The sequence below is a fragment of the Arachis duranensis genome, chromosome 10 (assembly GCF_000817695.3).
Source record: "Arachis duranensis cultivar V14167 chromosome 10, aradu.V14167.gnm2.J7QH, whole genome shotgun sequence".
Classification (NCBI taxonomy): Eukaryota; Viridiplantae; Streptophyta; class Magnoliopsida; order Fabales; family Fabaceae; genus Arachis; species Arachis duranensis.
The window spans coordinates 98,132,483-98,143,929 of NC_029781.3; the positions used below are offsets into that span (position 1 = coordinate 98,132,483).

Consider the following 11,447-nt stretch of genomic DNA (forward strand, 5'->3'; position numbering starts at 1 on the left):
AAATGCATTTTTTGTTAAAGAAGAAGGAAAGTATCTCATCTTGAGATATTTATTAGAAGCTACTTCCCCAATTTCAACAGTATATCGAGCAATATGCTATAATGTAGACTCATTTTCTTCTCCAGAAAATTTTGTAAGGGATTTTGGAATCTTCTAACCCCTTGGGAGCTCTGCTTGTTGGACACATTCAGGAAAAGCAGACACAAAATATGGCCTATTTAAACAACCAACATTAAATCCCAAACGGTTTAAAACTTGTTCAACATTTCTTGCTAGATTATAATGCCCCCTAAGTTGTTTTGCCTAAGTCTTTCTAACATATCATCAGCATTTTGACCATGTCTAGGCATATGAACATCATAATTAGAAATTTCTCCACCGTTCTGATTGACATTATCAAATCTTAAACCCAAGTTGTCATTTTCTTCTAAATTTACCAAAGTAGCAATCCTATTGACTTGCCTATTTAATTGTTCAATTCTAGTGTTTGTGTTTTCTAAAAGAGGATTTAAAACTGTAACCATTTGATGAGTTAACATGTTTACTAGATCATGGTAGCTTTCATCCATTTGCCTAATATTTGCTAAAGATCCCACAGTTTGACTAGGTTAATTAACAGGCATTGCTATTGATATGTCAGGAAATACAGGTCTAGAATTTTCTATCCTAGTGACAGTGGATATAGTAGAATTAGATGCACTGTTATTTCCTGTATTAATAGAATGTAAAAAATTTTGTTGTGATACGTGTGAACCTGACGCCCCAGAAACAGGTACATTTGACATGCCATATGGATTTTGATAATAGGGTTTTGAAAAGTTGAGTAGAGAGGCACATGCAATCCTTGTGTCACCATGGAGGGGACATACCCCGATGGCAAGCCATATGGCGGCCACCCCACGGTATTTATGTGAGTTACATTTAACCCTGTATGGGCATGGCGAACGCCATCATGCCTCACTGACATCAAGGTAGGCTCTGCGTTTGAAATCACAGGAGAATTTCTAGATTCATTTCCTCTAATTTCATCACTAGAAGTAGAAGAAGATGCTGCAGAAGTATTTGACATGTCAACTGACGTTGATTTCCTTGGCTCTGGACGCACGAACTTACCACTGCGCAACCACATGCAAACTCAAAAACTCCTGGTTTTCCTTTTGACAATTACAATATATTGACAAAGTCCCACCGGGCGTGCCAGCTTATTTTACTCAAATTTTTGTTAATGTTTAAAAGAAAATATGGGTATCTCAATGTCGCAATTGTAACGTCAAATAATATTAAAAGGAATAAAAGCAACAAATAAACATATAAATGCAAGGTGCCGGTGGAAAAACAAATTGCAAAAATTGAAACAAACAGGAAATTAAAAAGAAGATGAAAGAAGAAACATGAACGTAAAAGAGAAGAAGACATAAAAGTAGAGAAATTTTATTAATAAAAACTGAAAAGAAACAAATAACAAGTGTTTGAGTTAAGAGAAATTACTTAAGATTCCCAATTTTACTCTGTGATGCCAAAGGGCTGAGAGCGTTTTGGGTTTCTAAGTGTTTTCCAAGAAGAACTGAACTGCCTATAATATTTTCCTAAAGCTCTATTTATAGACTAACCTAATGTCAGCTAACAGTTACCATTTGTACACCACTTGTGGAAAATTTGAATTTCTTGTAACTGTTTCCGCACCTCTTGTGAATTTCAAAAATTAAATAGATAGTCAACTGTCAAATGATATAATTTAATTTAAAATAGATATAAATATTATATATAGAAACATTACCAAGTAACTAATTATTTCTTTTTATAATTTTCTTATAAAAATTATATTTTGTCTAACAGTTGGGATTTAAATAAAAATAACACACACATTGACTATCTTTTTATTTCTTTTATACCCACTTGTGAGTTGTGACCATTGTTCCCTTCACTGTTTTTTTTTTTGGGACAAAATTGTTCCCTTCATTGTGGATAACAACAAAAGGAATTCTTGGTAATGAAAATATTGCACGGCCTGATTAGATATCTATTTACAAAAAACGAGCAACCATAGCCCAGCATGAGTTCGGCTTGGCTTTATCATTTATGCGGCTTGGTTTATAACAAGCGCGACATATAGCAAAACAGTTTTGTTTCCAGCTGAGACAGAAAAAAAAGAGATATTTTTCACAGAATGGATCTTTTCAATTTTTGTTTTCACTTGAGACTTGAAAGAAAGTAAAATATAACTCATCTTTTTTTAGATAATTATCATTTAAAAGAATTTGTACTATTTCTTTTCTCATCATCCAACACACAAGTGATCAAGATGATCCTCCAGTTCATTATTTTTAAGAAGAAAAACCTCTTTATACCTCGCACATTAATAGCCATTTTATATGAGATGTTGATCCTAGTATGTGTGATTCTAACTGTGACTGCAATTCATGGGGTGATTTTGAGGAAGAAGACTATTTGAAAAAAAAAGTCAAGAAAAAAGAAAAATAAGTAGAGCTGTACTGCTTCTACAAGGTTTCACCCACCAGATAAACCTGATGAAACACCAAGGTTCAATCTAAAGAAGAGATCTCAGAGAATCTTCAAAAATCATCCTTTGAACAGCCCTATTTCTTTGCCGTGTGTAGCCACTATCCGACCTTATGATGAAGAATTTCCTCCTCTTTAGGTTAGCACTGATGATCAGCGAATCACTCGAAGACCATATGTTATCCCTAAGGGAGTAACTCCACAAGGATACCAGTAAACCACACCACAAAAGAGGTCTTAAATTGACAAACTAAAAATGCTGTGAGCCAAAATAAAATCTTGCTAAGAATTGATCATACCTTAGAAATATTTGTTGACAAAACTGACAAATTGTCTACACAAGTGTATTATGTGCAAGCCTAAGTCAATGAATTGAAAGAAGGCCTAACTAGACAAGTTCAACAGCTTGATCAAGATATTAAGATGTACATTCAGACTTAGTACTTTGGTCTTGAATTTCACAAAAAAGATCAAGAGTTGACACGCATAAAGGCACAGCTCAAGCAAATTGAGGAAGATCGGGCCAGACAATTTAAACCACAAGCACTGGCCATAGACTCACTATCCATGTATCCACCACCATATCCCATGTACTCTCCCATCTTTACTCCTCCACAATAATCTCCTCCTGATTTGCCTGATTATGATAGTATTTTCAAAACAAACTATCATTTGGTCCAAAGATTTCACCAAAAAAAGAAAAAACAGGTTGTCCAACCTACATGCCTTCAATCAAAAGTAACTCATAAACCAAGACCAAGACCACTTTGGTCAGCATCATACTTCTTCAGAGGAGAAACTTCTAGATAAAAATCCAACAAGACCTCTGCTAAAGAAAAAGAAATTAAAGAAGGATCCTCACTCACCGAACAGTGTAGAAAACATACAAGGCATTATTGTGAAGCAAAAAGAAAGGGAAAGGCTCTCTTGGTCTTCTATAAAAATAATGGTCTTGAGGGCAGTTTGGAAGAGGAAATATTGGTGGGTTGATGGTGTTCATTATTAAAAGGTGGAGGATTTTTGGTGAAGTTTCTTTATTAGGACGAGAGAGATAATCAGCTATTATGTTGCGGTTTTCTTTGATGTGCTTAACTGTGAATTTATAGCGAGAAAACTAATCTTTCTATCTTAAGAGTTGTGAATTTAGAAGTGTCTTTCCTTTGATTTTCAGCATTGATGAAAATGATGTATTGTCCTTCTGTTCCTGGCTTCTGGAAGATCGTCCTAACAGTTTCATCCGGTGCTCGACTGATGACCGGAGGCATTGTTGTATGCACATTAGGCACATGCTGTGGAAAAGCTCTTTCATAGTTAGTGATCCATTCCAAACGTACTATAGAGGAAAGCTCCTCTGTAGCAATCATTCTTGGAATGTTAATAATTGCTGGTCTATGATTTTTATCGGTGAACATCAAGAGAGCATCTTCTGTGGAGTTTGGTAGGTTTAGATCTAGAGCATGATCTTGGACTTTATACAAGACTTGATGGTGAAGTGTAACCTGCTCAATACTAGCATCTTGTATTACTCTAATCAGTTGGACTTGTATCTTGATTGTTTGAGCAAGTGTCAGATCTGTGAGTCTTATAGTAAAATTTGGAGAGATCGTGAGGATCACACTTCTGTTTGTTAATGTGGTAACAAGTGCTTCGATGAGAGCATGTTGGTACTCTTTGAATGTGGTATCTACGAGTGCAATCTTTGCTATTATAGGTAATCCTTTCCTGCCGTGTAAGGTGAGAATCAACCTTATTGCTCCTAGATGTAGATGAGTGTATCCTTGTTGCAGATAATCACGAATAAGTTCTTGTGGGATCTCAATCGTGACATACTACTCTACACCCGTAGCTTGAAGGCCACATTGTTGTAAATATGAGGTCTGGATGATTTCTTTGATAGGGGGTGTAGGGTTTCGAGTGATGAGATAACAGATATTAGTTATGGTTGACTGTTTTTGTTTGTGATAAAAAGTGTATGGGTTTATGAGGGGCTGCTGGGTTACAGGTATTTTTTAATCTTCTGGAACATGAGTAATTTCTACAAGATTCTCAATTTTATTGAACAAGGTTTTCTTAAAGGTTGGGGGTAACCTCTCAATGGTAAGGGCTGTATTATGAAAAACAGGCTGATTGGGATCGGAACTAGACATTTGTTTAGAAATTCTCTTACTTCCTGTCATCTTTAATATACTTTCTCTTTGCATGTTTCTTAAGGCTCTGATCCATAGAGGTAGATCCAGGCATACTCATAAAAGAGGCTTTTAGATTTTATGAATATTTTACAAGTATTTCTCAACTGACCTATAATAAATGCAAAATAGAGGTTATCAATGGAGCTCTTTGCAAAACATACTGAAATTCTAGTTCTCTTTTCTTTTTCAACACTATAAATTTTCATGGATCTAATCAGTTTCATTTCTGATATGCAGGATCCTCATACAAGAGGCAAACCTAGAGCATACATGAAACTAAGAAGCAAAGATAGACATATTAAAGAATCAAATTTTTAGAGAGGAAAAGAATTTTAGCAGGTATTCATAGTGAATATCTCACAATGGTTATTCGAAACTTAAATTGGTTTATTACAAGGATAGAGGCCTCTCTGTATAAAGACTTACAGATGAGGCTGTAATCTTCACGACTAATAAAAACAGGACATGTGGCAGATAAGAAAGAATCTTATCTCCTGCTACAACAATACATAAGGACAAACAACTTAAAGCAGAATACTAGGATCCAGACACGTGGAGGATGAAGATAAGAATCTTATTAACTCCATTATTTTCACTTTACTGTATACATAATTATTTGGCTAAGGGCCAAAACTTAGTGATGGGCTCATGCTCTGTGATGTCATCTATGTGCTCTAAATGTGGAGCAAACACGGTTGCATCTTCTTGCTGAAAATAGTAATCCCCAAGTCTTTCATAGGCAATAAACTATTCTTCAGTTGGTTCTTCAGTGCCATCATCAATACCTCCATCCACATGTGTTGGATTAGATAAAAGTGGATAAATTCTTGCATTGGTTATTCTTCATAATTGTAAGTATTTTGAGAGAATGTTGGATTATCCCACGGGCTTGAGTTTTGGGCGAGTGATGGAGTTGGAAAAGAGATGAAACCAATAAGAAAATCAGTCTGAAATTGCCGTAACTCTTCTTGTATTGTTCTGGTTGTTCTCAAGGAGCTAGAACTGTCTTTTTCTTGGCAGAGAGAAAGTACTTCAATAATTCCTGATATCAGGTTTATTGCAAAAAGTAAGATGTTTGGCAAGATTGTTGAGACAACTTTTTTCATCTATAGGCGACATCTTTAAATATCCTACTATGTTGATGTTGCATCGTGTATAGAGGATATTTTGTTTGTAATAGAACTGTCTCTTTAGGACAAAAGAGTAATAGAATTTCTGCTTCTTTTTGTAAGGAATATTTCATGTTTCATGAGCCTCCAATGCATTGTAAAGTTTCTCTTACCATGTTGAGATAGGGGCAAATATAGTTAGAAGTTGTTTAAGGAGTGATCCCAATAATTACTTATTACAAAGCAGGTGATATATGACAAGAGTGGAAACAACTATGGCACAGTCATATTGGACAAAGAGTGTCCATATAAACCATAACATTTCTTCTGGATTTTTCACGCATAGGTACTGAAGAACTACAAAACCAGTTGCATGACCTCGGTGAGCTTTCTTCACTTCTAGACCACTAAAGGAAGAGTTCCATCTATCTTTACCGTTGGAATAACTTATATATATCTACATAGTAAAAATTAACGTAAGTTGAATCTTCCTCTCAAGTACACCAGAACATCAGAATCGCTTCCTATTATAGGAAAAATTTTTAGTGTACCTAAAATTTCGGTGTTCCAATTATTTTAACGGTGTTTCAATTGTTTTAAATGTTAATCTGAATTATAAAATAAATATAATATATAGTAATTGAAATCAACGGTTAAAACAACTAAAACACTTGTTTCAGGTACACTTAAAATTTTTTCTATATTATATGATGATATTAGCCTCTTAAATTAATAAAATTTTAAGAATTTCTAAAGTCTTAGTATTTGTTTAGGCGTCATTATTTTAATAAAAAATTTTTCAATAAAAAATTTTTTTTAGCATGTTTGATAAATTTCTAGTAGTAAAAATAAAAATACTAAAAAAATTAAAAAAAAAATTTTTAGAAAACTATAATTTATATATTTTTTTAAACTTTTTTCTTAAAAAAATATTTTTCATATAATAAATAAATAAATAAAATATTTTAATATTATTATATTCAAATATATTTAATAGATAAAATTTATTTTTATACGAAATATCTAAAAATAAAATTATTTTTATTTTTTAATAAAATTTAAAAAAAAACTTAAAATAAATATTCTTTTAAAAGCTCATCCAAACACACGTATTTAATTAAATTATTTTGCATCCAGTCCAAAAAAAAAAAAAATTTTGCAGAGTATTAATTTTACCTTCGTCTCTTGGTCTCACGTTCTAAACGAAGCGAAACGACGAGTTCAAGACTGCGTTGAAGCGTCAACACCCTTTTCTGCCTTCTGCTGTAATCCTCGTTCCTCTCTCAGATCTGAACCTTTCTTCGTATTTGCCCTTTCCACTTTCTTCCTCTTTAGTTTTCTCTTCCCTCCCACGCATTGCATTACATTCCAAAAGGTTTTTTATTTATTTATTTTTGCTATATTTCCCAGCCATATCTGTATCAATATTAGAGTTGTCAAAACAAAACTCCTTAAATTTGATTTTAGTTGCTCTCTGCAAGGCAATAAAATATGGATCTTGTTCGTCGTGTAAATATTTTCCTTTATTTTTCTCTCCTTAATTGGTACTTTGGGAATTTGACTTTTTGATCGTGATTTCTGCTGAAATAACTAACCCTAAAATGCCGATGTTTTCCGCTTTATGCTTTCGGAAATTGGTCAACTTTGAATCATTTATCAATAGATGATGTCACTCTCTTTTTGAGAATTTTGTGATGTGTTTGATTGAATAAATTGTTTGGGGTTGGGCATGGTTGTGTAGTTTATCTGACGTTATATTTTTGTTGTTGATTGCTGTCAAAGTTTTGAAGTAGAATTTTGGCCTAATTACTTTATTGTTCATTCTTTTCTGACCTTTGTGTTGCAATTTGTGAAACTTTTGCAGGGTATCAAGATTTTGATCTGATGGCTGGCCATAGGAGCAATTATGGTAAGCGTCCCCGTCCGCATTCTGACTATGAAAATGGAGGAAATAAGAGGAGGAATGCAGGTGATGACAGAGAGCAGTTTGTGATTGATCCAGAAGACACTGTGTATCGCTATTTGTGCCCTGCCAGAAAGATTGGCAGTGTCATTGGTAGGGGAGGTGAGATTGTTAAGCAATTGAGGATAGACACTAAATCGAAGATTAGGATTGGTGAGACTGTATCGGGTTGTGATGAGCGAGTCGTTACTATCTACAGTGTCAGCGATGAGACTAATGCTTTTGAGGATAGTGGCAATTACGTGTCTCCTGCTATGGATGCTCTTTTTAAGATTCATGACAGAGTGATTGCTGAGGACTTACATGGTGATCTGGACGATGATATTGGTCACCAAGTACATGCTAAGCTGTTAGTTCCGTCTGATCAGATTGGTTGTGTCATTGGAAAAGGTGGGCAGATAGTACAGAGCATACGTAGTGATACTGGTGCACAGATTCGTATATTGAAGGATGAACATTTACCTTTGTGTGCCTTGAACTCTGATGAACTTGTGCAGGTAAACTGGACTTGCTTTACTTGCTTATTGCATTCATTGGCTTTCCTTTTACTATGAATATTAATTATATGAATATGATTTGTTTGAGCTGATTTTTCAGTTCTTATTCACTTCACTATTTATTGGGGCAATGAGGCTAGTAGTTTACTCCCTATTTGGATGGCTTGATAACAAATTTTCTTCCCAAGTTTTCTTTCTTATATACATTTTTGGATGATGTTAGATATCTAGAAAGTATCATCATCATGTACTTTTCTTTAATATATATGCTTTGTATTGTTATTGCAACTCCAGATTTCTGGTGATGCTGCTGTTGTCAAGAAGGCTCTTTATCAAATTGCATCTCGACTTCATGATAACCCTTCAAGATCTCAGCATCTGCTTACTTCTGCTGTTCCGAGTGTATACCCTGCTGGTGGCTCACTTATGGGTCCAACTGCAGGGGCTCCAATTGTGGGGATAGCTCCTCTTATGGGTGCATATGGGGGGTATAAAGGGGAAGCAGGTGATTGGCCACGGTCCTTGTACTCAGCTCCAAGGGATGAAACATCTTCAAAGGAATTTTCTGTTCGATTGGTGTGTCCAATTGGTAACATTGGCGGTGTCATAGGAAAAGGCGGTGTTATAATCAATCAAATTAGACAAGAGTCTGGGGCAACAATAAAAGTTGATAGTTCAACAAGTGAAGCTGATGAATGCTTAATAACGATTGCAACAAAAGAGGTAGATTATCTATTACCTAGTGTACAATTTTTCATTTTATTCTTTTGAAGTATTTAACGATTGCAACAAGAGGTAGATTATCTATTATGTAGTGTACAATTTTTCATTTTATTCTTTTGAAGTATTCTTGTTGAATTCTCAGGTGATATTTATAGATGATTCTGTTCTCTATTGTGATAGTTTGTTAAATTTTGCTATCTCAGTTCTTTGAAGAAACATTTTCTCCAACAATAGGAGCAGCTGTGCGCTTGCAACCGCGTTGCAGTGAGAAAGTTGAAAGAGATTCGGGAATCATCTCTTTCACTACCAGACTGTTAGTGTCTACCTCTCGAATCGGTTGCCTTATTGGTAAAGGAGGATCTATCATAACTGAGATGAGAAGGCTTACAAAAGCTAACATACGTATCCTGTCAAAGGACAATCTTCCGAAAATTGCATCTGATGATGATGAAATGGTACAGGTAAGGGTGTTGTCATGCTTTATTTTGGTAATGTTTTAGATTGTACAATAATGGTGCAAACATTCTGTCCCATAATTGTTTTTATCTTTTTCTGCCCCTTGATTAGATTTCAGGAGATCTTGATGTTGCTAAGGAGGCTCTTGTGCAAGTGCTTACACGGTTGAGAGCAAATATTTTTGATAGGGAGGGTGCCGTCAACACATTCCTTCCAGTCCTGCCATATGTTCCTGTTTCAGCTGATGGATCAGATGGCTATGATAGTAGAGAGGGTAAAAGACATGGGCGTGGACATTCATATTCAAGTGGATATGGAGGCTCTAGTGATTTAGCAGCTGGTGATGCATATGGAAGCTATGGAGGCTCACAGGTACTTGTACACAAAGTTTGAGGAAAAACATAACATAGTTGAATTTGTTGAGTAAATTAATATTTCTCATTTGATGTTTGAATGTGTTTCCATCTACCTGTAGCTTGGTGGCAGCAGTCTCTATGGGGCTTATGGAAGTTATTCTTTGGGACGGCCTAGCACTGGGTAGCCAACCTTCACTGTTATCTGAATTTTTCCTTTAGTTTTATGTTCATGTCCATCACGTACAATTGTCACTGTAGACTATTATCTTCTTTGAATGAAGCCGTCATATGATGACTTCTCTAGTTTTGAATAAAAGATTACTGCTGTGATTATTTTCGTATGACTGAGTTTCGTTTTGCACCAGTATGGTCTCTGTTTGAAACTTGTTAAGGTAGTTTTTTCTTTCTCCCTTATTATAAAAGTTCAAAATTTGCAGTACTATAAGATGTTCTGAACTTAATATATCCTCTTGGATAACATCATTTACCAGGAAATGTTTTATAGAAAGCTCTTTGATGCTGAATATTTTCTGGAATGAAGTTAGAAGTTTCCTTATTTGGTATCTTTTTGTGAAGAAACCACAGCTACTGATATGTTTTTCCCTTTTATTTCAAGTGTTCCTGAATGGTCAGTTCTGATAGTATCTGTTGCCAGGTTGTCTAGTCAGAGCAGTCTTTCTAGGAGGAGAAATCATGCTTATTAAACTTGATGCGTGTCTGCAGGTATGTTTCTATTTTCACTCTCTTTTATCTGGCAACTTCCTATAAGGCAGTCACATTAGTATAAGAGATTGATGTGATGATATCTTACTCTGACCGGTGACCCATTTAGAATTCTGATGCTCTTCTTTTCCCTTTGTTCCCTTTCCCTTCCCATCCAAACAGCTGAGATCTGTGAAGCCTGCAGCCCGCCTACTGCCTAAACCAGAAGACCAGATGAACCAGGGTTTGACAAACTTATGGCCCACCTTGATGCATCTACCTAGAGGACCAAACCTATATGTGGAGACTATTGAAATTGGCCATGTCCATTTTACCTTACCTTCCAAGCTTGATAACTTATGCTCCCAAGAACCTACAAAGTTGGCTTGCCTTTGTTTCTATTTTGTCTTTTTCTGGTTCATTTGTCGTCCGAACTGAGATTACCATGTAGCTACAGTCATCCCACACTTGTATACTTGTATGATTGATTTTGGGTCTTGTTTTCTGACGGTTCATTGTCACCTGCAGTATTTAGCTTTTATGATACGACACTGATTTCTTCGCAATTGACCTTAAATTTTAGAATTTGGTGTAGTTTTGGTTTCATCTTTATTGCAGGTGCTACTGTTTGCCTATATCATCTAAAGCAGGTAAAGGTGTTTCACATTAGTTTACTGTGAAAATTCATTCTTATGCATGATGTTGATTACTTTTTGGTACTACACATTTCCATTAAAAGGTATGAAAGCTGCTCTGAGTTATGCTGTTAAATGAATTTTCAAATCAAGAATTAACTTGGCTAAGGATTCAAGACTTACTTGGTTAAGGAAAGCATCAGATTACTTAAATGATCGTTGACAATCAGCCAATAGGATATATGCCTAAGATATTCCTAATTATTTAAGCACTGTAGGGTTTTCTTTTGTTTTTAA

General features: G+C 35.1%; 1 protein-coding gene across 3 annotated transcripts; it reads left to right on the forward strand.

Moving 5' to 3' along the window:
- Window positions 1-6,965: 6,965 nt before the first annotated feature.
- LOC107471181 (KH domain-containing protein At4g18375) lies at window positions 6,966-11,081 on the forward strand. Of its 3 annotated transcripts, none has more exons than XM_016090618.3 (8): window positions 6,966-7,083; window positions 7,683-8,278; window positions 8,573-9,001; window positions 9,205-9,462; window positions 9,569-9,829; window positions 9,933-9,994; window positions 10,469-10,536; window positions 10,699-11,081. In XM_016090618.3, the coding sequence occupies exons 2-7, from the start codon at window positions 7,703-7,705 to the stop codon at window positions 10,515-10,517; spliced, it is 1,635 nt and encodes a 544-aa protein (XP_015946104.1). In that variant the 5' UTR covers window positions 6,966-7,083; window positions 7,683-7,702; the 3' UTR covers window positions 10,518-10,536; window positions 10,699-11,081. The 3 variants fall into 3 exon arrangements, with proteins under 3 accessions (XP_015946104.1, XP_020988800.1, XP_015946105.1); XM_021133141.2 differs by having other exon boundaries at window positions 7,021-7,121; XM_016090619.3 differs by having other exon boundaries at window positions 7,039-7,193.
- Window positions 11,082-11,447: the final 366 nt, after the last annotated feature.

What these genes read in the sequence shown, in the direction of transcription:
- LOC107471181 (XM_016090618.3), top strand. Translation starts at nt 7,703, where the DNA reads ATGGCTGGCCATAGGAGCAATTATGGTAAGCGTCCCCGTCCGCATTCT. An exon ending in TAACGATTGCAACAAAAGAG is followed by an intron (nt 9,002 to 9,204) that starts GTAGATTATCTA and finishes TTGCTATCTCAG; the next exon opens with TTCTTTGAAGAAACATTTTC. An exon ending in ATGATGATGAAATGGTACAG is followed by an intron (nt 9,463 to 9,568) that starts GTAAGGGTGTTG and finishes CCCCTTGATTAG; the next exon opens with ATTTCAGGAGATCTTGATGT.